At 45.9% G+C, this 27,193-nt stretch overlaps 1 protein-coding gene across 7 annotated transcripts in view; it reads right to left on the reverse strand.

Annotated features, from left to right (window-relative positions):
- The window catches only part of PDZD4 (PDZ domain containing 4), a 737,510-nt gene that overhangs the window by 200,320 nt on the left and 509,997 nt on the right, over nucleotides 1-27,193 (reverse strand). For all 7 annotated transcript variants that reach the window (XM_069645392.1, XM_069645390.1, XM_069645391.1 and 4 more), the window contains exon 2: nucleotides 22,841-23,097. In XM_069645392.1, coding sequence (XP_069501493.1) covers nucleotides 22,841-23,097 — 257 coding nt within the window. The remainder of the gene's footprint in view (nucleotides 1-22,840; nucleotides 23,098-27,193) is intronic.

The following is a 27,193-nucleotide window of genomic DNA, read 5'->3' on the forward strand; positions in this document are numbered from 1 at the left end:
TTGACACTGGTACATCACTTTTGTTAGTGTCGGGGCAATGATCCTAGGGCTCCGGTCTTCACTTTTGGTTGGATTTGTCAAGGTGGCACTCCACCACTGAAGCCCGGAAAAAATTACATTGGCATCCAATCCGGCACAGGATGTCTTTCAAGATACTCACATTTACGTTCAAATGCCTGAACGTCATTGCACCCAGCTACCTTACGGAACGCATCCAGTCATACATCCCAGGACGACCACTCAAGTCAGTCGACCAGGCCAGACTCTCCCAGCCTCGCTTTCGTCTTGGCAAATTTGGAAAAATGAACTTTGATGTCATCGCTCCAGTTCTGTCGAACTCCATCCCACTTTCTATTAAGTCTTCCACCTCATTGGTTGACTTTAAAAATAATCTGAAGACCTTCCTCTTCACCGTCCCCTAGTACTGCTCTTCTTTAATCCTGTTTTTTCCTTCAGTATCTTGAGTTCTCTACTTGTTTCTGATTGTCTATCTTGTTTCTGTTTCATGTGCGCTGTGAGGCCTGCGGGCGATTTGGCAGTCTATCAAGAATTAAAAAAAATAAATAAATACATTTCACCTGTTGGTAGTGCTGGTGAAATACCCAGGTTTGGTTACTTTTTTTCGAACAATGCCATCTCAGGATGTGCACGGGTTGAAACACCAACACAATGACTACGTATGTGTTTTAGGTTGCGCAAACGTAGACAGAAGCAAAAATCTCCTCGCTGCGCCAGTCCCAACATCCACACAATTCCTATCTTCATGCCTACCCGAAATCATGTGCAAATCCTTTGCAGAGCACTAGGACAAGTGTAAATCTGACCTGAATGCTGTTGCTATAACCACCAATGTATCTCTGCATTAATAAGTAGCTCCAGTCGCACCTTCTGACAACCTGAGTATATTCTGATGCTGAATAGTGTCAATTTATCCTAGTTTGAGAAACCCAGTATAACAACACCAGGTAATTTCACTTTGATCCCATTGGTCTATACATTTTTCAAAGTCCCATTATACAGGCAGTTGGACAACCCCGAGAGCAATGGCCGTGTGCGGTGGATTTTGATGGTATCGTGTATTTGATGTGTGTGCCGGATGCTGTGGATGCTGTGGAGGCACCTGGAGGCTTTAATTGACCGTTATCTCTCCATCCTATTTGAGGATTTGCCAACACAGAGAAATAACCTTTTTGAAAGAAATTAATTACCCTCTCGCTATTTTAGCTACTCAATCAAAAAGCACCTTTCACATGAAAACGTGCCAATCCTGCTTACTTCCTACATGATTTGTCTTGTCATCATTGTGGGCCAGCTCTGTGTATCCCATTATGGCAAATTGTGATTTGCATACAATATATTTTCTTAATGTTCTTTTCTCCATTCCTTCGGTGGTCTTAAATAGGGAATATAATCACAAGCCCCGGGAACCCTTTGTGTCCCAGGAAGTGGTAATGTATCACAATAATTGCCTTTGCTGCATGCAGTCCCGGAAATCAATAGGTTGAGCTCCAAATGCAAAGGGTAACAACACGAGAGTGCATGGATTTGAAAAGAACCATCCACTTGCATTGACTACTTTTGTTTGAAACAGCAAGTGCTGCTTGTAGGCGGCTAGTAAAGTGATGGGGATCTTTACCGTTGCTACCAATATCCATCAGCATCAATGAACCCGATGAATGGCTTCAACTATCAAGTGAATTGCGAGTGTGAGGCAACCAGCTCAGGTGCAATAATCCTAGAATTGGGCACGTGTCTCGTATCTTGACACTCGATCGGGCAGATACCAGCTTTGTGTGATTCCAACACGGAAATAATGACCTTTTTGGGATGATGACACTGGTATATCCATAAACATACATGCAGATATTTGGACCTACCTGACTGATGCGGTATGGGAATAACTTGGAAATATACCCGAAAAGGCATATTTCTGTTGTTTGGTCCTGAGCGCTTGTGCTATTGGAAAGTTATCCATCTTAAGCTGTGGGGTCCTTCTCGATGTTCTGTGGTGCAGCCATCTGTATGCCTCGAGGCTCGCCCACACTTTGGGCCTGATTTATAAAAGCCTTTTCCTATGGAAAATCCCCATTGGAAAACGATTTGTAAATCAGGCCCTTAGTGTCTTGTAGCAACGCACGCACCGGAGGCAGTGGCAGAGTTAAGGCAAAGGGCCCCTTGGGGAGCACCTGGCACAGGGCCCTAGGTAGGCGGGTCATGAGGCAAAGTTTTGGGTGGGCGGAGTTAAGTGTGGTCACAAGAGAAGGGCGATGAGAAAGAGGGGCAAGGGAGAAGTGAGATGAAGGGATGAGCAGGAAGGAGAAAGAACTATAAGGAAAGACAGGGAGGCTGGGAGAAGGAGTGAGAAAGATTTTATAAAGTGAGTAAGGAGAAAGAAAGACGGAACCTAGGATGGAAGAGGAAGTCGGGCCGGGCCAGGGACGGTCCCTGTCCTGGGGCTTCCTCTGGGGCAACCACCACCTCCAGGGTGCGCATCAGTGCAGGCAGCCCTGCACAGGGCTGCAGCCTGTGTTCACTCAATCCAGCCAAAGGCGGGCGTTTCCCTTCACCGGTGCAGGTCGTGATGGGGTCGGGGGGGGGCGGGATGGAGTGAGGCTTTCTCATTCATGACTGTCCCCAGCTCAGGGTGCTTTTCACAAGAAAAGCCCACTAAGAAATTGAGTCCCCTTCACAGCTTTGGACTGTGGTGTAGCGCCTTGGGAAGGAAACAGTGGCGCTAGCGAATAAGACAAGAAACTCGGGCCATACTTGGTGCCCTGCCTCCAACACAGCCACCATGTAACTCCCCATCCCCACAATAACAAACGCACAACCTAAACAGTTTTGCTCTTCTTTCACAATTTTAGGCTAAACTTTTAATGCTGTGAAAGAAGGGCCAACAAACGCACACACAACTCAACTCGGACTGAGTGATGTCACAACAGAAAGAGCTCTGTGCTGTGTGGAAGGGGCGGGCCTGGGACAACGGTCCGGTCGCCAATTGTCTGCATGACGACCGTTAGATCCCCCTCTGACCAGAGGGCCACCCTCTAATCCTCCTCACCTCTTCCAGCGAGTGGCCCGACATGTGGCACCTCCCACAGGAGGCAAAAACCTGGCACCTAACACCCACTATGCATGGCTCCCACATAGCAGGGCACCACACAGTGTCCATTTGCCGCTGCCATTGTGAAAAATGTTTTAGAAGACCATTAAATACACATGAACAATGACTAGGTCTGAGCACTGGGAATCAGAATGAGGAGAGTCATGAAAGTAAGTATACTGGCGCAGGGCATATAGCGAGCTAGCAGGTGGAAATCTGTGCCACATGTGAATTTATAGAACATTGCAAGGCCTGCTATGTGTTTACGATTGTGGCATCCATTATGCAAATGTTGAACACTGGGAGCACATGGAACACAAACTGTTTGCTATGCTTGACTGGGTTTATAGTGATTTCTTCGAATGACATTTTTTCGAATGCCATTATGTCGAAAACATTTCATCGAGAAAAAAAATGTTGAATGTTTTTTTGTTTTAATGGGGGGGTTCCCCCCCAAGCCCCTGTTTTTTTAACACTTTTTTGTTTACTTCCAAAACCCGAAAAAACGTATAAAATAAAAAAATAATAAATTCGAAAAAATAAATTTCTACGAAATGTTTTCGAGATAATTGCATTTCGAAAAAATGCATTCGAAAAAATGACCGGATCCCGTTTGACTGATTAGTTCAAACACAGATCATTTATAATTGAATTTTCAGAGGTGAACAGTGCAGTTGGCGCCAGTATGCAGATGGGGTCTGATTTATAGAGCTTAAGGTTTAAGCGCACAGTTGCATTCTGGGCTGACTGTTATCTTAAAGCGTGTAAGGGGGAATTCCTGCATGACGTAATCCATGACGTAGTTCACCATTGAGCCAACTACTAAATCTTGGGTGAATGGTGAAATCTGTTTAAATTGGCACACTAATTTGAGATGTTAATCTGAAGCCAGCATCTCCGAAATACTGACGATTATAAGTCTTTTCACAAATTGGGGAAATGTACCAGAGTGAGGGGAGGGGTGCAGGACAACATATCAGATTTTGCAGGGGAGTAGCAAACGCACCTCTGTCTTGGAGGAATTTCATTTGCGACCACTTAGACTAATCCATTCACTGACTTGTTCAAGCCCAGAGGAAAGGGAGGAGAAGTCACATGGGCACCATTCATAAAATCTGTTGTATTGTTATTATTACTACTATTATTATTATTATTATGATGTATCGGCTGCATACAATTGATTCCTAAAACCCAGGCCCGGAAGAAGATTTAAAAGATGCACCATACAGATGTCAAATAGACCTGGGGGCAGTGGGGAACCCTGTGGGACCCCAATGTCCTCCCTGGTTGAAGAGAATTGATAGGAAACAAACCTGCACATCTGCTTAGATAGGAACTCAACCAGTCTAAAGCGACTTTGTTAATGTAGCCGACATTTCCCAAATTTGTCAAAAGAGGTTGTGGTTCACAGTGTCCTCTGCCAAAAAATCAAGCATTACAAGAAAGGATAGATGGCCTTCATCTGCGGTTGTAAGAATGTCCCCCCAGACTGAGAGGAAAGCAGATTCAGTTCTCTGATCAGGTCAGAACCCCAACGTGTAGAAATCCAGGATGGCTGGAGTCTAAGAAGTCCTAGAGCTGGTTGCTAACAACTTTCTTGAGCATTTTGGAAATCCATGGGAGCCCACCAAGGGAGCCATAGGTCCCATAGTTACCTGGACCGAGTGTTAGAGGGGACAAAATAGACAGTTTCAATCTCGAAGGAGCCCCACCCCCAAAGATAGCGACATCTTAACAAACCTGGTGATCCAAGGAGCGAAGGTGGCTACAATATTCTTAGCTACTAGAGCCAAAATGGTGTCCAGAGGCCCAACTGTAGTGCGAAGGGAGGGCTCAATAAAGGAGTAATGTTCATAGGGTCAATGGCAGTACAAATAAAAGATGGTCCTGAATATAGTGGCACGTTGATGAGAGAAAGGGCAGGAGTGGTAATTGCCACATTGCCCCCTTCAGCCTGAATCCATTTCACTTTGTCACAGAAAAAGGAATTCCTCTTGTCACAGTGATACTGCAAGGCAGATAGCACAGGATTGCTACAAGACAGAGCTAAGGCATTCTGAATAATGTTAAATAGTTAATTAGGTTTATTAAGAGAATTAGAGAGCTTGGTGGCCAGCAAAGTTTTCTGAGGAGAAAATAAAGCTTTAAATAACGTTTTAAGGCATACATGCCCAAGAATTGGTCCACCTCCCTAAGGGATTTCTTCCAGAGGGACTCAGCGTTCCTGCAATTTCACTTGAGTACCAGTAAATTATGGGAAAACCAAGGGGAATTGTGTTGCGTGGGCTTGGTGGAGACTAGAGATGCAATGTGATAAATCCCATGAGGTATGACAACTTCTATAATAGAAAGGCTTGGCTGGAGCAATCCTCATTTTGCAATTAATTCAGATTTAGCAGAAACGTGGATAAAGAAGCGGATGAGAGTTTCTATTTGCAACAAGTCCATTGGGATTTCGGTTTTCTTGTGTCTAAAAATGGGTGGGATTTAAGATTGCAAGAGAACACGCAAAGAGCACGATGTGACGAGGCTGGATCCCTAGTGCCACAAAGGGGTCGATCGATATCCCGGAAAACAATTGGGTTTAGGATGTGAGATGGTGTTGCGGCCAATAAAGAGATCATGAGCATAGATAAGGATAATATTTTGTTTAGTGATTACATCCATTCAAATATTCAAATCTCCTGCTGGTTGTTCTCTGGTCATGTGTGGGCAATAACGTAACACAGTTTAATGATAACATTATCATTAAGTTGAATATTAAGACCTACGTTTTTGGCACAGAAAACATATAGGCAAGAGGGACATGTAGAGACTTTAACATATTTCCCAAAAATAATAGCTAAACCCCTCCTCAGCCCCGCCCGTAGGTGCGATTAGCCAAAACAATAGAGAAGCCATCTGGGATTAGAATCAGGAGGAAAGCGAACAAAAAGTAAACATATTTTATCATAATGAACTCTGAAATATAACAGGTACTGGCTACTCGTGACTTGGTGTTCAGTAAAACAAAAGTAGGCTGGAAGTATAACATGAAATAGAGGTTTTAGACACCTCAGAAGGTACAGAATCTGCAGCCGAGCGGGTCTTTGATTAAGGGGTGGCTGGCCAGGAGTAAGACGCTGAGGAAGAACTTTGAGATACCCCAGAAGAAACAGAATGCAGTACCCTTGCATCAGGGGAGCAGGCCTTTAATTAAGGAGTGGCTGGGCAAGAGGAAGACACTGAGTGAGAGCCTTTAGGTGCTGCTAAAGCAACAGAATTCAATACACTTAAGGCAGAAGATCGAGCACTTGATTAAAGTGTGGCTGGCCAGGTGTAAGTCATTGAGGCAGAGGCTTGAGCATTAACACAGGGAGAGGAGACCTTCAACAAAGTATTTGAGGAAATAGTCGAAATAAATCATCTCCTGCCCACATTTTCACTGGTGACATCCTCACTGGATACCACATGGGCAGCATACTTTACCGCACTCTGCAAACCCAACTATTTATTTTAAAAGAACGCTCGATAGATAAGAAGTCAGATTTGATGGGAAGTGGTGAGCTTCTTACAATGGGGTAAGTTTGAGGGACATTCTGACTTACACCTGGCCAGCCACACTTTAATCAAATGCTTATTGAATTCTGTTGCTTTAGCAGCACCTAAAGGCTCTCACTCAGTGTCTTACTCTTGCCCAGCCACACCTTAACACCAGGTTCTGGAGGGTAGTTAATAGAACAGTCACCGGGGACAATACATACATTGACATACATAGATTATGGACAATGAACACTGGATATTTTTAAGCGCAGGTAGGCAGTATGGCCAACTGTGCGTCGGATGTGACCATGATGGGTGAAGTGCTAGAGTGGAGGTAGAGGAAGTGAGGGACAGTGGCAGGTTAGAGGTGAGGGAAAAATTGTATTGAGCAGGCAGATGAGAGGTAGGATAAGAGGGTAACTTGGAGGCGAGGAGGTATGCGTTTGGTTTGGTTTTGAACAAATCCGTGTTGACTGTTTCTTGGATTTCTGAGGGATGAGAATTCCAAGCAAGTGGAGCAAGAAGAGAGACAGAGTGCAAGCATGAGTGTGGGGTGCATTCAAAGACCCCAAAATGAAGGTCCCTTTCAACTGAGAAATATGGTGTTTTAACACTAAGACCAAAAACAGCTTTGCATGTGTGATTGCAAATGAAAACTAAAGGGCCATGCGAAAAAAGGCCTTCCTGTCAAAAACCAAGGAAAAGCAGCATTTTAATTCACAAAGCAAGAAGAGAAATCAAAGTCCCTTCCATATGGAAAACAGGATTTTTAAACAATGACACAAAAAATGGCTTTGCGTGTGTGTTTGCAGTTTAAATGTGAAAAATGTACCCCTGCTAACATTTGAAAAGAGAAACCTCTTTCGTTTTCCATGAAAAAGCTTCAGTAGGCTAGAGAAAACCCCCTTTGCTTGCTGTGGGACACTTCACAAGGAAGCCCCCAACTGCAGGTCTGGATTTGACATCCCCCAGCTAATCATAAAGGCAATCAAGCGTCCTGCTAAAAGTGTGGAAAGCTCAGTGTACCCCAGACTTGCTGGCTCTGAAGGCGGTGACTGCAGGACAAGTTCCCCTTGGCTGGAGCATGACCAAAGGGTGTGAAAATGGAAGCAACTAACTTCAAAGAGCAAGCTGCAAACACAAAGAGAATAATAAAAACTATGGTTACAGGCTGACCAAGTGAGACCATATGGCCTGAAGGCAGGAGAGTGGCCATTTGTCCCACATGAAGATTCACAATTAATTTGAAAGGACTATTATCATGTAGGCCTTTTTCTCAGCAACCATAAATCGACTGATTACATGTATGTGTTATTTTTTATGTAATTACCAGGCAATTGTGGAGATATAAAATTCATCCACCTGCAACTTTGGGAAGAGTAATGGCCATCTAAAATGGGTTTCTGACTAATCTGAAAAGGTTCCAAATATGAGAGTTGGTGAACGGGTGGAAGCACAGGGAGGGTGGGGAGTCACAAGGGTAGATGAGGAGGCAGAGTGGAGATTATGGGAAGGTTTGTAGAGTTGGATAGAGGGGGGTAGGTGCAGTGGGGACTTACTGTGGATAGATTTGTGAACCAGGAGAAGTAATTCAAATCTGTCCCTGTTTTGCATCGTCAGCCATCCAGCCTGTTGACGGTATGAGGAAGTAGGTGTAAGTGAGGGAGGTCAATGAGAGTCCTGGTAAAGTTAATGATCTCGTCTAGGGGATGGAGAGCATAGTTGGTGAGACTAAAGAGGATGCTGACACAGTAGTCCAGTTTAGAGAAGACAAGAATGGTTAAGAGATGCTTGTCAGTGTTGAAAGGAAGGAGGTGCCTGATTTTCCGAATATCTAGCAATTTGAGGCAAGCTGCTGTTGCAATTTTGGAGTTGAAAGTAGAGAAGGTGTGAGAAGGGACATAGATGACGCTGTGGTTTCTAGCTGAAGAACAGTAGGGAAGAGTGCCAGGTGGGAACTGTGTAGGTAGAGGAAGAGATGAGAGTGAGCTTTTGCCAGGGAAGAAGAGCACCTCTTTTTTGTTTTGGTAGAGTTCAACATCAGAGAGTGCAAAGCCATGCAATATTTAAATGGCAGAGAGTTTGAAATGTTGATAGGGAGATTAGAGGAAAGTTCAGGAAAAAAGATGTGGGTGTCATCCGCAAAGAGCTGGCACGGGAACCCAAGAGAGGTGATTAGTGCCCCAAGAGCCAGAGGTGTAGAGTGTAAAGAGGAGAGGACCCAAGACAGAGCATTGTGGAACACCAACAGCTAGATGATTGAGTTTAGAGGTGTTTATACTCCAGGAGACAGAGAATCGGTGAGGTGCAAAGTAGTATTCAATCCAGACAAGGGCTTGATCATGAATTCCAAGACGAAAAAGAGTATTAAGGGGATCAGAGTGATCAACGGTTTCAAAGGCAGCAGACAGGTCAAGGAGAATTAGGATAGAAGATAAGTTAGAGTGCTTAGCAGAGACGATGAAGTTGACACATTCATGAGAGCAGTTTCTGGGGAGTGACAGAAGCGGAAATCTGCTTGTAGGGGTCTCAACGATTGTGGATGTCTAAGAAATTGGTAAGACGATTGACCACACCACTTCTTTAGGAGAGGGATGACCATGGTTGTTTTGAAAACAGAGGGGAAACAAGGAGAGTCGAAGGACAGGTTAAAGAGTTCAGCTAGGTGAGATGCCACTAAAGGGGTAATAGGCTTGACTAGCTGAGGAGAAAGAATGTCTGATGGGGCACAAGAGGGGTTAGCCCTCATCAATAGAGATAGCACATTGTCAGTATTAGTGTGACTAAAGTGGGAGATAGAGGCAGGGGATGATGGTAGAGTAGGCAGAATGTAAAATGTAGGAGGGAGTGTGAGGAAGGTTAGGAGAGACTCTCTAATTTTGGAAATGTTTGCAGCAAAGTATTCAGCTAGGCAATTAGCTGTGACAGTGGAGTTATTAGTAGGAGTGAGTCTAGGGTGCCCTGTAGCCGGTGAGGATGGTTGACGTGAGAGTCAATTAGGGTTCAGTAGAAGTCCCTTTTTGCTCTATCTATCAAGAGTGGACTTGAGAGAGTTCAGGGCAGAGAGGTAGAGTTGCAGGTCCTCATATGAGTGGGTACACCTCCATTTGTGCAGCAGTCGATGCATGTGTATTCAAAGGGAGCTCATGAATGGGGTGAGCCATGGCTGAGGATGCTGAAACCTAGAGGTGAAAGTAAATAGTGGGAGGAGAATGAGTCGTACAGTAGGGATTGGGAGTTAGAGGAGGCAGTGTTGGTGGAAGAGGCATTGGGTGTGGAGGAGAGTGAGAACTGTAGGTTGGCGAGAACGGGGGGAATGGCAGGAGGTTTACATTTCCTTTTAGTAATAGGTGAAGCAAGTGGTGAGGAAAGGTCAGAGGGTGGAAAGGAGATGGTGGTGTGTTAATATGTAAATGACCACGCTTCACGCTGATGCTTGTCTTTATAGAGATGCTTTATTTCTTTAGTTCATCCAAGAGAAAGGCCCCCAGCTGTGGCTGTCCTCCTGCTCTCAATCCTCTCTCTCTCTGCTGCTAGAATGTGGAACCTTTGCTTAATCATAACAACAAAGGTTCCTTGGTAACTAGGTTACATGGCAGCAGCTGAATTGATGTGATTGTAAACTCAATGAAGTAAATGTAACCACCTCCTAACACCTCCCTTCCTTTTACCAAAATATAAGTATTTGCCTAAACTAGATAATAGATTTCATTGAACATACGTAGTTCATTATTTACATAGTATCTGATACACCGCTATATGAAGAAATAATTAAATTGCTTTAAATACCTTGCAGTGCAGTTACAAGTTGTTGTTTACCTTTTTGCAAATTGCTATCCTCTCCTTGTTCCAGACCCCACCCCCTTTAACAAGCACTGAAGATCCCAAATCTTTAACAACTTGTTTGGGCTGTGATAATATGGATGCACCTTTGCGCACCTTGGTGGGAAGTTTGATCTTGATCCAATCACCTTCCTCAAGACTGAATTCTCTACAAGCATTCTTCCTGTCATATTGCTCCTTGGATCTGACCCCAGATTCAAATATCTTCTCTCTCACTCCCTCCAGATCTATTCCTACGAATTTTGACCTTCCCATCCAGCCTGGACACATGTGTGAGTTAGGTTTCCTCCCTCTTAATAGTTCAAATGGGGATACACCCGTAACACTGTGTGGTGCTAGTCTATATTGGAATGTTCTCTCCATTATGGTCCTGATCCAGTCACCTCCTGTTGCTACCGCAATTCTAATTGCATCCATGAGAGTGCGGTTGAAGCGTTCTACACACCCATTGGTCTGGGGATGATATAATGAAGTGGTTACTTGTTCTATTCCATGGTTACTCAAGAACTCTCTAAATTCCTTGGAAACCAATTGGGTCCCATTATCTGATAAACACTTTCTGGGGAATCCCTCTCTCCAAAATAATTGCTCCAAACATTTAATGATGCTACTGCTGGATATGTCTCTTAGTGTAAATATTTCGGGCCACTTGGATAATAAATCTATGACAACCAGTACATAGGTGTCTCTCCCACCCTTGATATTGAAAGGCCCTAGTAAGTCTAAAGCAACCTCATCCCATGGAACTGTGGATGGCTTTCTAACAGTCATGGGTACTTTTTGAATCCTGAGACCCTTATTACCTTCAATGCAATCACAACAATTGTTGACCACTTCTTCAGTGTCTTTGTCAAGATTAGGCCACCAAAATTCTGCTCTAACCAAGCCTTTGGTTCTAGGCAGTCCCAAATGCCCAACATGAGCTAGCTCAATTATTAATTTTCTCATTTTAATAGGTACAACCATCTGATGTCCTCTATGTAAGTATCCTTTATCAATCCAGAGTTCTTCCTTAACTTTGGCAAACCCGCCTAAATCACCAATTTAGTTTCTTATTCTGTTCTGCGTCACCAATGTTAAAACTCTCTGGTACAATTCATCCTCTGAACATGCATTATCCCACTCCTCTTTCTTTACTGACTCATGAACCTGAAATATTTCAACACCTTTCTCACGAGTCAGAGGAGACTCCTCAGACACTGTTTCTTTCACTACTGATCTGGATAAGGCATCAGCAACTACGTTGGTTTCACCACTAATGTGAAGCATATCATATTGCAGGCCTTGTAGGGATGTCACCCACTTCATGATGCGTCTGGAGACTCCCTCCAGACCACCTTTGGTAAATATTCCTATTAGGGGTTTATGGTCTGTACATACTGTGAATTCTCTGCCCCACAAATATCTTTTGAACTTTTCCACTCCCCAGACACAAACCAATGCTTCCTTTTCTACCACTGAATATCTGTTCTCAGGTCCTTTGAGAGATCTGGAGGCAAATGCTATGGTGTGTAAGCCCTCCTGATCTTCCTGCATTAGGACTGCCCCAATACCATAGTCACTTGCATCCACAAATAGTAAAGAATGTCTACTTTCTTCAAAAGTTTTCAAGATGGGTGCATTGACTATAGCATCTTTAATCTTACCAAACTCTTCCTCACAAGATTCATTCCACTTGAACGTAACACCTTTACGAGTCAACATCCTCATGTTCCTTGACAAATTTGCCAACCCTCTAACAAACTTGCCATAAAATTCAACCAGACCTAGAAAAGATAGTATATCTGCTTTGGATTTTGGTGCTTCCATCTTGCGAATAGCTTCTATGGCCTTTTCTTTGGGTTTGATCCCTTCACCTGTAATTTCATGACCTAGATATTCAACTTTGTCAGTTTTGAATATGCATTTCTCTAACGATACTGTAAGGCCAGCCTCTTTGAATATGTTCAACACTCTCTCTAACCTTTTATCATGTTCTGCTTCATTTTTCCCACATACTAGCACATCATCCTGGTAACACATGACACCTCTCTCTCCTCCCAGTAATCTGTACATGACGTTCTGAAATACACTAGCTGCTGAAATCATAACAACAAAGGTTCCTTGGTAACTAGGTTACATGGCAGCAGCTGAATTGATGTGATTGTAAACTCAATGAAGTAAATGTAACCACCTCCTAACATGGTGGAAACGACCGAGTGATCAGATATGAATGGTGTGACAGTAGTATTAGTGGCTGAGAGAGAGGTGGAGATGAATAAGAGATACAAAGAGTTACTCCCTGTGTGCGTAGGTAGGTTATGGATACAGTGGAGAGCGTAGTCACTTTGAAAAGACTGAAGTTCAGATTTTCTGAGGAGTGGAAAGAGAATCAAGGAGTTGCCCAAGATCATCAAAGAATGGCAGAGTGATAGTAGAGATGGTGAATTCAAAAGAGCTAGGAGAGGACTTGGCATTGGAGATTTGTGAGGCATTGAGGTGAGAAGAGAGTAGGTGTCCGACGCCTCCACCTCTGCTAGTCAGTCGAGGAGAGTGGATGAAGGATAGTTTGTAGTCGTGTAGGCGTGCCAAAGTGGCAGTGTCCGATGGAGAAATCCAGGTTTTAGTGATAGCAAGAAGGTCTAGGGGAGGTGAGCTGGAGTGAAAGCAGTGAAAGAGGACGTGTTGTTGCATACAGACATTTCAGAGTGCAATGTTCAGTTTATGAGGTAAGGAAGAGTAGAGAATTTGAGTCTCAGAGGAAGAGAGGCGAGGTGGATAAGTATTAGAGGAGGTATGGTTAGCTCGTCGGCTTTGTTTGTTGGAAGGAGTTGGAAGAGAGATGGAGTAGTGGAAGTTTCAAGTTGTGAGTTTTATAATAGGGATAGCAAAGGAGGAAGTTGTACCGTGATTGGAGAAAGCGTCGGGAGAGGTGAGTGGCTGGAGCAGAAGTGAATGCATTATCGGTGAGCAGCACAATGTGCAGCAATTAGGACGCTAGTGGTGCTCACAAGTGCATGTGTATGCAAACAGCTTTTTTAGTGCAGTGTTGGAGTTAGATTTTGAATATGGTTTGTGTGCTGTATGCAGAGCATTATTGTAGCAAAGGGTCGAAAAGGGAACAGGGAACACAGAATAAAATCGAGAAGGTTATAGTAGCAAATCTTAGCTCTGTTCTGGACACCTGGGAGAATGGACACAAAAAGGACAGTGCTTATACAGCCAAAGTAACCCAGAAGTAACTTTGTCAGAGGTCACAGGGGCAATCTCTAGGTCGATCCTGGATGTTTCTTTTGGGTCTCTTGACCTCTGCAGGTAGCCTCAGGCAGATGGAAAGAGGGCTTCTGGAGGTGTTGTGTTGAGCTCCTCAACAGGCCCTGAAATGCGCTGTGTAGGTGTGACCCTTTTTGGCACTGTGGACTATCATGGAAAATGCAAAATGCGTTGCAAGAGCAGCATTAATTGTGGGTGATTGCATTGTGTGTGGTTTGACAGTGTATATGCCCCCAAGTCAAGTTACACGTTTTTCGTCCACATCTGATGCTCCATTTGTTTACTGAAAATATTTCAACAACATTTTCAATCAATGTATTTGAATGAAAATGATCAGCGTTTCATTCATAGAGGACCATCAGAACAGCACTGAAGGCTTGAGGGTTCTGAGAGTGATGTCTTGAGCGTTATAGAATTTCCAAGGTGTAAGTACTGGTAGCGCATCAAATTGCAAGCTTGTGGTGGGTCTTACAGTACGTGGGACAGTAGGGAAAATTGCAAAGTGGGCATTCTAGGAGTCTATGTAAACTATGTCTATAAAGTGGTGCTGTAAGGAACTCTAGAGGTGCAGGTGGACACGTCATCCCTAGATCCAACACCTCTCCTCCATCATATTTGAACACTAGGAGAAGAGCCCTAGGTGTGACACCAGGTATCATCCCACTACTGCATTGTGTGTATGAGAGACCATATGCACTCAGACAACCGTATCGAATGTGCCCTTACACTGAGAGTGGAAGGATGTCTGCACACATCATTGGACATCGAAGAGCTATCAGTGAGATCAGACAAGGGCAGAGTGACCTCATGAAAGAAAGACACGAAGATGCACTGAAACGATATGCAAATACTTACAGGATAAAGATGTAACTAGAGTAATAAGAGAAACCCGTAATTAAGTACAAAGAAATCATATGCACCAAAGATATTAGTGAGTATGATGAAGCAAATGTATATATGAAGAAACGCAAGGTTGCTGAGACATATAGAAGCTTGCTGCAGAAGAAAACACAATGTGGCTAAGGCGGCCATGAGAAAAAGATGGATGTTGGACTTGTGTTGAAACAAATCGAGCTACCTCAGAGACAGACCAGGGCTGCAGAATCAGAAGATGCTGGAAAAAACAGCTTTGTGTGAGGAAAAGAGAGGAGTCTATTGGCCTTGGATCAAGGATGCCACATCAAGGAATAATTGCAAGGCACAAAGGGAGTCAAGAGGATAAGCTATGTACGTAAGGCATATTTCTCTTAGAATAAGCAAAGAAGAAAACATCTTTGAGTGCCAAGTATTGGATAAAGATGCAAAAAGCATATGCAGGGTGGAGTGAGCAAGTCTCCAGAGGCCAAGAGGAGTGCTGACACCCAGCTGAATTAAATCAAATAGTAGTAAATAAAAGGACAAAATTGGCACAATTGTGGTCTCCTCACACGTGACTCAGTAGTCGTAAACAAGGGCTATGGATTAAGCTCCAGATGAAGATAATGGTGTACCTATACCCCCTAAAAGTCCCAGAACAGAGAACAGGCTGCAAGGTCAATTATAAAGAAGAAGCCTTGGCTTGAGGCCCGACTGATGAGAGATGATGGACTAATTTGGCAAGTTGGAAGTAGTCTGACGTTGCTCTCTGCACCCGAGTTTTGTTTATTTTACTCGCTGCTAACGAGCAAAAAGTCCAAGGTTGGGAGAGAATGCCAACCAATCAGAGGGTCTATGTAGCAACATGCTATACAGTGTTGCACAGGCCAACCCGCTGCTGTTATTCTGCTATAATCTGTATTTTAAGTATTTAGAGGTGGTTCAAGGCGTGCTTATTAGATAAGGGGCATCCAGTGATTTTACTAATACCTATCACACGGCCCGCGGTATCATACTCAAAATAGTCATATCTGGAACCGCTCTGCCGTCCTATTTCCCTGTTCACAGCGTGGTCAAAAGTTTGATTGCACTGCAGTGTGCAGTGACGGGATGTGTGAAAAGTGTTCCATGCCGGCGGTATGTTGTATGGGAAGACAATGCGGCGGCAAAAGGATCTGAAAATCATAGTGTACAGCATCTGGTGATGGGAAGAAGGGATGGAAAGGGTGCAGGAGTAATAAGAAGTTCGCGTGATATCTATCGATATACAAGAAGATGGTGCTCTGACAGCGGTATCCGATGGCAGGCACATTTGCTGAAGGGGAGTGCATTCCACGACACATGACGATGTAAACATAGTGTGTACTATGGTGTGCTGTGTGAGGTAAGTTTGTGGCCCCTTGGCTGCATGCCTGCAGCTCTATCACAGAAAATTATGTTTACTGGTTGAAAAGGTAAGTCCACTGGTTGAAAGTAGATGTCACATTTTTGCTTATTGTGCCACATTTGGCTGCAGTGCACACAACGTTGGTTGCATGTGTGTGGTTATTGGTAGACCAACCTACAGTTGTCGGTGCATGGGTAGCGATGGTGCAGTGAGCAGTAATACAGTGTGTCCACTGGGTGTATTAACAGAATAGTGTACATATGGAAGAGATCTCGTTGCAAATGTTTCTTGTACATCCTTGCGTAGTGTCCATTGCGCAGATTAGTAAGTGTTGCAGCGCAGAATGCACCATTGGTTGTATTCACCTACTGTGGCCTAGGCCTAGACTGTTGGGTGCAAAGGCCATGCACCCAACAGTCTAGGCCCTAATCACAGCCTACACAATATAATGCAGCAATGCAGTTGTTACTGTGCATGCTTTTGGAGTTGGTGAGTAGCACACAATGGTTGCGGAGGACAGTGTGCACTTGGTGGAACAGCAGAAGTGAGCTGCTATGCCTTCATTACAGCCTACACAATATAATCCAGCCATGCAGGTGTTACTGTGCATGCATTTGGAGTAGGTGAGTAGCACAAAATGGTTGCGCAGGACATTGTGCACTTGGAGAAACAGCAGAAGTGAGCTGCTATGCGTACATTACCATATGGTGTACATCATTGCCCCTGTTGCACAATAGAGAGTCACATGTCACCATCTGCATTTGCTATGGGTAGGCCCTGGTAAGACCCTTCCTTGATGAAGCCTTTTACCACATTGCGCCATAAACGGAAGTCATCAGCATCAGAAAGTTGCAAAATGCGAAAGGTACACAGCCACTCACATACCGGTATGCACAGGCAACACAATGTAATTGAGCAACGTATGTACAGATGTGGCCAGGGTGAAAGTTGGCAGGCCCATTAGTAGATGGGGCCTGCATTACACATGAAATGAGAAGTAAAACATAGGTTGCACTAGGGTGCTCAGTGTGTGGTGAGGCCCAGCGGTCAGTGATGCCCAGCGGTCAGTGATGGTAGAGCAATGGCAGAAGGGGAGAACAATGGAGAACACATGAAACTTGGAACCTACACTGCAGTACTGTGTGTTGTGTGTGCTAAGCATGTAGACTCTTGCATGCATGGGTGGCCACCTTGCACTGGCAAAAGAGTGCTGTGAGGTGAAGCTGGTTTTACAATGCTGTCCTCGATGTGCGGTTTGTGATCATTGCATAAAATGTTGCTTTTATGGTTGTGGGGATTGGTTGCAATTATTACACTGTGTAGTATACGCTTGGACCTGATGGAATGCGGTGACCTGCATGTACCTGGCCACTTGTTCACCTGCATAGGTTTGTTATGTTGAGCTGGGTGCGGCCAAGGGCAACACTGTTGGGTGTATGGCAAAAAGCCTGTAGCCTGTGGGCCAGTGACCTAAGAGGCTAGGCCTGCTGAATAGCATGCCACCATAATGCTGACATGCACTTTTAAGTATGCATGTCTACGCTGGTGGTGACATTGAAAAAATGGTTGTGCAGGACCTTGTAGACGTGGTTGAACAGCACAAGCGCCCTGATCATTTCATCTAGCACATGAGACGCTTCAAGGTGCTAGAGCACAGAACACTTCAAGGAACGTTGTAAGCATGATTCTCTCCGCACTTCACCAGTCTCTACCCACTGGGCGCACTTGGTCCCCTGCCCCTCCCTTAACCTCCTTCACTTGCACGATCTGTATACAGCCCTGCCTGAAGATCATTCTGTTTGTTCTCCCTTGTCTTCACCCCTTAATGTGCACTTGGATAAAACTGCAGAATCGCTGTCAGGCCTATCTGCTGTATCTAAACTGTTAAATGTATCATATTCACTAAATCTGCCTGTGCTGACCTTTATTGTCTCAGAAATTCAAGGCCTCTGAGCGACTGTTGTTTTTCCCTGTGTTCCTTCCCTCCTTGAGCGCTTTGAAACACTTGCCTTTGTATAGGCGCTATATAAATAAACATTACCATACCATAGGAATTATGCAAAATTTCAAAGTGTGCACTGCAGTGACGCTCAATTTTAAGGCCCCAGTTCCTATTAGAACATCTAAATGTTTGCCCACTCAACTACGGATGAGAAGCCCATCGCTGAACTGGATCCGGGCACTCATCCAAGGGCAGTGGCTGTGCCTTATGCATTTTAGGGGGGGGCAGATCCCATATTTCTAACTGGTTCCTGAAGAGCCCTTCCCAAAGGTTGACTTGAAAGTACACTTCTTTACACACTTTATTCCACAATTGTTTTTGTCCGAACCTCTCCCTCGTTTGCTCTGCCCCATTTGAACATCAAGTACAAAAGTGCCACGTGCTCCTCTCCCAAATTTGTGGTCAAAGTGACTTTGCTGCTAGTGAGCACCTAAATGTTCCCAGGATACGCCAGTGCCTACAATCTGTTCAGAGAGGCAAATGCTATAAACCGCCTCCCTCACGAAGGCTTTCAAGAACATGGGCCTCATTAGAACTCTGGCGGTAGCTGGGCCATTAAAAATGGCATGGCTGCCACCGGAGTTGCATTTTTTCCGGCACCCGCAAATTCATGCCATGCTCGGCGGACCCAGTAATTACCCATTTGTGGGTGCCGGAATCAAGGGCGTCCCGATCCCCATTCTGCGCCATAGAGCAAAACGGGGATAGGGACGTCGGATGCATCGGCACATTTAGAGTTGTGCCGGTGCATCTGACGTGCTCTGCTCGCAGGTGCGGGTACACCCGCCAGGAAACCTGGCGGGTGAAACGGCACCCGTGAGCAGAGCACGTAGTATGGCGGTCCGGGAACTACGGTACCGGCATGCTTACCGGTACAGTAGTTCCCGGACCGCCATGGTTGTAATGAGGCACCATGTATTTGCTGACGTGGAAATCTGCAGTGTGGCCAGGGTGCTGTAGGTGCGTCACAGGGAATGGGTGTCTTGCGAATGGGATAGTAGATCGGCAACTGAACAGGGATGGCAGCGGGCCGCGTGCTTTACCCAACAGCGCGTCTGCACTTGTGTTAAGTAAGTAAATAGTCATTTAGGGCCTCATTACGAGTTTGGAGGCAGCCATGCCCTTAACAAGGGCATGGCTGCCTCCAAACTCGGGTCCGGGTCCGTGGTCCCTGAATGGGGAAATACCGAGCCATTACGACATTGGAGGGCCTGGTATTTCCCCATTCAGGGAACCCGGACCCGGACCATCCCCATTCCCATTTGAGCCCCCATAGGGCTCAATGGGAATGGAGAGCATGCTAACAACGGACCTGTTAATGATGGGCCCGTTGTTAGCATGCTGGTCCCCTCGTGGGACCCGCAAAAGACATCTGGTCTGACCAGACGTCCAGAGCGGGTCCCGCGAGGGAACCACGTCATGAGGCAGTACGGGGTTAAAGGCGCCGGCACCTTTACCGGCACCGTTAACCCCTTATCACCTCACTCCTAATGGGGTCCTTAGACTGCAGCAGCTAGCACCGTAGGACAGCGGGATTGGAATGCTGGTCAAAAATCAACGAAGGACTTCTTCAGAATAATAACTTTGTGACTGGGACGTTTGCCGCTCGCTGAGATAACGGAAAACGCCCTACTGTGACAGGAACAACGTATAATGTGGGCCTCATTACGAGGTTGGAGGTAGCCTTGCCGGTTTTACCGGCAAGGCTGCCTCCATACTAGCAAGAAAATCTGGCACCTGCGAATGGGCAATTACCGGATCATGCCGACCTTGGTGGACCCAGTAATTGCCCATTCGCGGGTGCCGGTGCCGGTATATCCCCATTCCCACTTGAGCCTCATATGGCTCAATGGGAATGGGCATGCCTGTAGCACCGGCGCGGTTCATTACCGTGCCAGTGCTACAGGCTTGCTGTGCTTACGGGTGCCATTCCATACCGCCAGGGCTGGCCTGGCGGTATGGAAGGCACCCGCGAACACAACTCGGAGTTTGGCGGTCTGGTAACAACGGTACCGGAAAGCATACCGGTACCGTTGTTACCGGATCGCCAACCTCGTAATGAGGCCCAGTGACTCATCAGGGAACAAAGTAGACTGCGACTCATCAACCAGAAATATCACAGTCATGGGAAGAAAAAGAGAGGCAACCTCCTAATTGGGGAGCGTCATTGACCAATGAGGGTGAATGTCTATTCCCTGAAAGTACCCGCAGGGGAACTACCCTGCAGATGAGGGCAATATACACCAAGATAAAATAGGATCAGCATGCGTTAGATAGGTTTACAGTCTTGGCCCTAACACTGTGGCTGGGGCTGTGGATGTGCAAGACAGTATCCTCAGACTTCCGGCAAAGACCCTGAACAGGGAAACAGATATTTAGTTGCCCACAGCATTGGGTATCAGGTAGTTAGGGTTGTGTATTCATTTAACTTAGAAGAGGGCCTGGAAGTCAGGGATAGTGTATTTCGGTAACTTGGAAGAGGGCATGGAAGTTAGGGAGTGTATGTTAAGGTAACTCTGAAGAGGGCCTGGAAGTTAGGGTTTGTGTATTCAGGTAACTCAAAAGAGGGCCTGGAAGTCAGGAAGAGTGTATAGGGGTAGCTCAGACAAGGCCCTGGAAGTTAGGGATAGTGTGTTCAGGTATCTCTCAACGGGGCTGGGAAGTTAGGGATTGTGCGTTAAGGTAACTCTGAAGGGAGCCTGGAAGTTAGGAATTGTGTGTTAAGGTAACTCAGAAGAAGGTCTGAACGTTAGGGTTTGTGTATTCAGGTAACTCAGAAGAGGGCTTGGACGTTTGTGTTCAGGTAACTAAGAAGAGGGCCTAGAGGTTAGGGATTGTGTATTCATTTAGCTAAGAAAAGGTCCTGGAGGTTAGTGTTTGTGTATTTGGGCAACTAAGAAGAGAGCCTGGAGGTTAGGAACTGTGTATTCTGGTAACTCAGAAGAGGGCCTGAAGGTTAAGGTTTGTGTATTCGGGTAACTAAGAAGAGAGCCTGGAGGTTAGGGACTGTCTATTCGGGTAACTCAGAAGAGGGCCTGGAGGTTAAGGTTTGTGTATTCGGGTAACTAAGAAGAGAGCCTGGAGGTTAGGGACTGTCTATTCGGGTAACTCAGAAGAGGGCCTGGAGGTTAAGGTTTGTGTATTCGGGTAACTAAGAAGAGAGCCTGGAGATTAGGGACTGTGTATTCGGGTAACTCAGAAGAGGGCCTGGAGGTTAGGGATTGTGCAAACCGGTAACTCAGAAGAGGGCCTGGAGGTTAGGGTTTATGTATTCCGGTAACTCAGAAGAGGGCCTGAAGGTTAGGGTTTACATATTCCGGTAACTCAGAAGAGGGCCTGGAGGTTAGGGTTTACGTATTCTGGTAACTCAGAAGAGTGCCTGGAGGTTAGGGATTGTGTATTCCGGTAACGCCGAAGAGGGCCTGGAGGTTAGGGTTTGTGCATTCTGGTAACGCTGAAGGGGGCCTGGAGGTTAGGGTTTGTGTATTCTGGTAACTTAAAAGAGGGCCCGAAGGTTACAGTTTGTGAATTCGGGTAACTCAGAAGAGGGCCTGGAGGTTAGGGTTTACGTATTCCGGTAACTCTGAAGAGGGCCGGAGGTTAGGGTTTACGTATTCCGGTAACTCAGAAGAGGGCCTTGTGGCTAGGATTGAACTAAGAAGAAGGCCTGGAGGTTCGGCCAAGCATACTTGGGAAACCCAGCAAAGGGGCTTGAAGTTACTAATTATATACCCAGATAAACCGGAAAAGCAACTGGAATATCAAGCATGTTAAATCTGATAACCCTTGATGTCAAAAATTGTGATTTCGGATTTCCAATTTGGGGTTTAGGAACTGTGTATTAAGGTAACCCAATAGAGCTTATGTGAAAGGTAGGGATTGTGTATTCAGAAAATCCAAGCGTACAGGTCACTGAGAAGAGTGACTGGAAGTGAGGGATTGCAAGTGCAGGTGCGAACTAGAGGGTGTTGGATGTCACCCGTTCTGGGGGACATGGTATCTTCTAGTGTTGGTGTCATGGTCACATGGGGTAACCATGTGACCATGTTAATAAAAGGGACAAGCCACTTCCGGCAAGTCAGTCGATCTCCACCAGACTCAGGTGTCGTTCTTTGGTGCACCCTGCTGGTGCAGCATCGTGTGCAGTAGGTCCAAGGACGGGGCACTGCACGAGGCTGGTGCCCCTGCTGGGCAACGCCGCCCTCTTAATGGTCTAGCCATGTGACCATGGCTGAATGGTGCAACCCCGGCCTGGGTGCCCCCAGAGCCGGGACTGTCGTGAGCTGGGTGCCCCTAGCCACGTGGTCTGCTCCGGTGACACGGGGCGAGCAGGGTGCCCCCGGCTCCTTTGTTTGATGCATGATTGCAGCACCGGTGATCCGTGTTGGGTGATCCCAACGCATGCAGAGGCCCGCCCGGTGACCCGAGGCAGGCCCCACAACAGAGGGTGTGGAAGCTGGGGGATTGTGCATTCATGCAACTAAGCAGGTGGCATGAAGTTGGGGCATGTATTATCGCTTAACCCGAGAGCGGGCCTGAAAATCAGAGATTTTGTTTTGCAGGTAGCCCCACTAAAGGGCCTGGAAGTTAGGGATAATTTTTTATATCCAGCTACATGTCTTGGAAAATATGAATTTGTGAGTTAGTAAACTTGGTATGGAGTCTGGAGTTTGCTTTTATGCATTCAGAAAACCAATTATGGGGGTTGGAAGTTAGGGACTGTGTATTCTGAGGAGTTTCAGTAGCAGTTAAACCAGAAGTGTGTGATCTCTTCCGATGTACAGAACCCATCTCACCAACATCACCTGGCACATTGGCCTGAGGAGTGATTCATGAGAACATTGCACTGGGAGGCAGGGGGCAGCGAGATACTCACAGCTCTGAGAGGACGTAGGGCTCCAGGGTGACCACGGGTGGAGAAGGCGGCCGGAGTCGGCCCAGCGCCATGATCTGGTCGAAGGTGATATCCGTTTGAGTGCCGCTGTCAACAAAGTGCAGATCATGGAAGGAGCTGCTTCCCCCACCGCTAGCCTTCATCCGCGGGCTCCGCCGAAGAACCTGGATCAGAAGTGGGTCTTTGCCAGCCCGTAGGGCCTCCATTGTCTGTTCCTGAGACAGCCCCTTCCCATTCACCTGCAGAGAGACAGAAAGGAGGATATTAGACATCACTTCACTTTTACTTGTTTAGCAAGCAGAAGTAATTAGGCCTTGCTTTATATTGCACACAATGACCCAGAATGGACGCCATGTATGTGTCACAGTATCATGAACATCAGAGAAATACCACCATATAGAGAACACCATAAATGCACCAATCCATACAGGTCACCGAAGATATACCCCCCTACAGCAGAGATCTTAAATGTTCCACTCTATAGTGAGCATCAGAGGTGCATCACCCTAGAGTTAACATTAGAGATGTACCGGCATAAAAAGGACACCAGAAAGGCACTGCCCCTTGACACCAGAGATGCACCACACTACATTGAACATCTGAGATGCACCACTGTAGAGGGAGCACCCGAGAGGACACCAGAAATTCAGTGGCCCATGAAGGCCACCAAAGACGTGCCTCCCTTTAGTTGACACCAGAGTTGTGCCACCCAACATTGAACATCAGAATCATTCCATCATAAAGTGAACCACAGACGTGCAAATCAGAGATGCATCACGCATCACGCAAGAGTGAAAATAAGAGATGCACCACCCTATAGTAAACATCAGAGATGCACCACCCTATAGTGAACATCAGCAATAATACCTGTTTATAAAGGACACCAGAAATGCACTTCCCATGAAGGCAACCAGAGACGTACCTCCCTTTAGTTGACACTAGAGATGTACCACCCTACATTGAACATCTGAGATGCACCACTGTAGAGTGAGCACCCTAGATGTCCTGGCAAATACAGGATACCAGAAATTCAGTGCCCCATGAAGGTCACCAAAGATGTGCCTCCATTTAGGCACCAGAGATGAGCCACCCTACATTGAACATCAGAGTTGTTCAACCCTATAGTGAACGTTAGAGGTGTACCACCCTAGAGTGAACATTAAGATGCACCACCATATAGTGAACATTAGAGATATACCGGCATATAAAGGACACCAGAAATGCTTTGCCCCATGAAGACCACCAGAGACGTACTTCCCTATAGTAAACATCAGGGATATATAGGTGTATAGAGGACAACAGGACTGTAGTGTCCCATAAAGGCCAACAGAGATGCACCTTCCTATAGTAGACCCCAGAGATGTGTACAACACTAGCAATAAACCTATCCCTTAAATGAGAACACAGAAAATCCAGACTTTTGTATAGTATGGTACTCTGGGTACTTGAGCAAGGGTGCTCAGGCAAGACATTGCAGCAGTGTCACCATTGAAAGGATATGTGTTTTAAGAAAATGACTAAAAAGGGGGTTTAGAAGTCACTATAGGCCCAAACGTTGACCAGGGCGACAGGGCCTCTAGGCAGTACCTTATTCTTGGTTTTAGGTGGTTTGACAGTGTCGAATTGAGCTTCTGTGTGCTTTCCTGTGGCTGAACCAGGTTTGAGAGGTAGTGATTCAGGTACCTGGGCCCGAACGTCAGAGGGTGACCAGGTGCATGATGCCGAGACATAACAGATCAGCAGGGGAGAGGAGGAGAGAAGGCAGAAGCAAAGAGGAAGGTCTTGAGGTGCTCCAGAACCAGAGATGGTTCTCCTCAAGTTTCAGAGCGGCATGGAGGATGTCCCAGAGGGAGGCCCCCGCCAAAGAAAGAGATCTACCCCAGCTCGTTTCTTTGAAAAATGACTGACCCTGAGGGAGTTAGAGGTGGAGGAGCGAAGAGCTCGGGAGGGAAGGTATTTACGGAGGGACAGCTGAAGGCATTTTGGACACAGGCCCCACAATGCCTTGTGGACAATGCAAAGGGTCTTGAAATTAATCCTTGTAGCCACTGGGAGCCAGTGGAGAGATTTTAGGGCTGGAGAGATACGATCCCAGGGCTTGAGGCCAAGGACAAGTCTTGCAGCCCTGTTCTGGATATGTTGCATAGAGTGGAGAGTAGAGGCAGGTACATTTAGAAAGAGGCTGTTGCAATAATCCAACCTAGAGACAGAGCTTGAGCGACAGTGGGCTTCTGGGGAAAGGAGAGGAAAGGCAGAATACCTTTGAAGAGGTGCAGTAGGAAGTTTGACTTTTTAGAGACATCAGAGATGTGGGCAGAGAAGGAAAGCGTGGTATCAAAGATGACCCTGGGGTTCTTAGCCTCGCAGGTGGGGGTAGGAGGAGGGCAAAGGAGGCCGGCCAGAGAGTGACAGGAAAGGAGGTTGAAGGTGTGCTGATGAGGATCTCAGTCTTGCTGGCATTCAGGCAGAGATTGTTGGCGGCACACCACTCCTGACTGGCAGATAGGCAGTCCGAGATGAGAAAAGGAGAAGAGGTGGCCGAGGGAAGCCTGAAAATGAGTTGAGTGCCATCAGCATAGCAGGGCCATCTTAAACACTTTTGGGGTCCGGGGCACGGACACCTTTGGGGCCCCCCTCCACTGAACCAAAGGAGTTAAAAGATCCAAAATATCTGGTTGTGCCCCCCCTCATCGTACCCACAACCCATAGCTTGATGTGCTGCTCTGCAGCGATCAAAATAATCATGGGTACACCCTTTCTGCCCCACTACACTGTTAATTCTTGCTGTAATCTGAAGGATAAACAGGTAGCATTTGAAGGCCTAGGAAGAGCACACTTTTCATCAATATCAGGCATGAGGAAGGTAGAGCGGCCATAGTCTAAATGCAGAACACAGATCGTATGAAAAAGGTGCACATAATCCAGAATAGACAGATGACTCCAATTAGGTGCCTAATGCAAACAGGAAACCAATTGAAAGCAAGGAGACGGATACAGATACCATAGCATAGCCAGTGGATGAAGATTAGAAGCTAACAGGAACGAGTCCATATTCAGCCATACTGAGATTAGAAGAGGGAAATTGATATCAACAAGCAAAGTCCTCTGGTGTGCAACATATCAAAGCTCACTATTGTTATAGCGGAAGCAACACTTGAGCCAGTGAACCCATGAGTGAGGCTTTTTTTTAAGATGACACACTGAGAACAAAATCCCTCTGAAGAGAGACAATTTCCAAAGTTTTAGAGACAGGTCATTTTGACAGGTTAGGCAATATACGATTAAATGAGATGACCAGGATCAGACATTGGTTAAGAGGTGGCACTGGGATTTGCACCCTCTCTGCAATGTCTGCACTTTTCCCTTTTCTTTTCCAGTTCTTACCATGAACTAAAATAATCCCATTTTCTAGGACTGACCTGCAAAGTACACAATTCACGTTATTCTAAATTTCTAAAAACAAAAAGTTAGGGAAGCATATTATGCAAAATGGGAATTATTCTAGCTTTATTTATGTGATCCTAATAGATTTTATCCGGGTTTCTATTTTGCAATTAAAAGCTTTAAATACACCCGAAATACAGGCTTGCGAAACTGTTATTTATAGATGTGCAAAAAAACCTTTGAATTGTACAAAAGGACAACCCGTTGTTTGTGTCAAATAAGAAAAATATGCTTGCCAGAGGCCTGCGATGTCTGGTCCAGTGTCTTCTCTCTAGAACCCCTTACACTACAGGAGTTATGCTGCAGTGACTGCACAGACTATGAATGCCACAATGAACACAGAGAGCAGAGCAGAATGTACCTGTACAAAACAATTACAAAATAGGCTTAGAGTCTCAGCAGCATGTCATAAAATGTGCCTTTGAAGTCTGGTGAACAATGTAAGTTACTTCTTTAGGTACAGCAGGCTTGTGGTGCCCCCCTCCAAGGTGGGGGCCCGGGGAAAGTGCCCCATTTGCCCTCCCATAAAGACATCTCTGCAGCATAGCACTGAAAGTTGGAGGAAAAAATGGCAATGTGGTGGGCGAGAGTTGCCAGGTATTGGTTGAAAAGCCAGGGTGAGAGGTTAGAACCCTGGGGAACACCGCAAGTAGAAAGGGAGATAGAAGAAAGGAAGGACCCAAGTTGGACCTGGGAGGATCAGTCAGAGAGGAAAGAGGTCAGACAGGCCAGAGCCTGATCAATGATACCCAGGTTGTCACGGAAATGGTTGAGCAGGATGGTATGTTCCCTTTTCCTTTAGTGAATCCTTTATCTGAAGGGAGCGAGTTTGTGGCACAATGGCCGATTTCCCTTTTCAGTACAGTAGGCTTTCTGTCAAGTGCGAATTGG

Source organism: Ambystoma mexicanum, chromosome 2p (genome assembly GCF_040938575.1).
Source record: "Ambystoma mexicanum isolate Mex_15411 chromosome 2p, UKY_AmexF1_1, whole genome shotgun sequence".
In the NCBI taxonomy this organism is placed as follows: Eukaryota; Metazoa; Chordata; class Amphibia; order Caudata; family Ambystomatidae; genus Ambystoma; species Ambystoma mexicanum.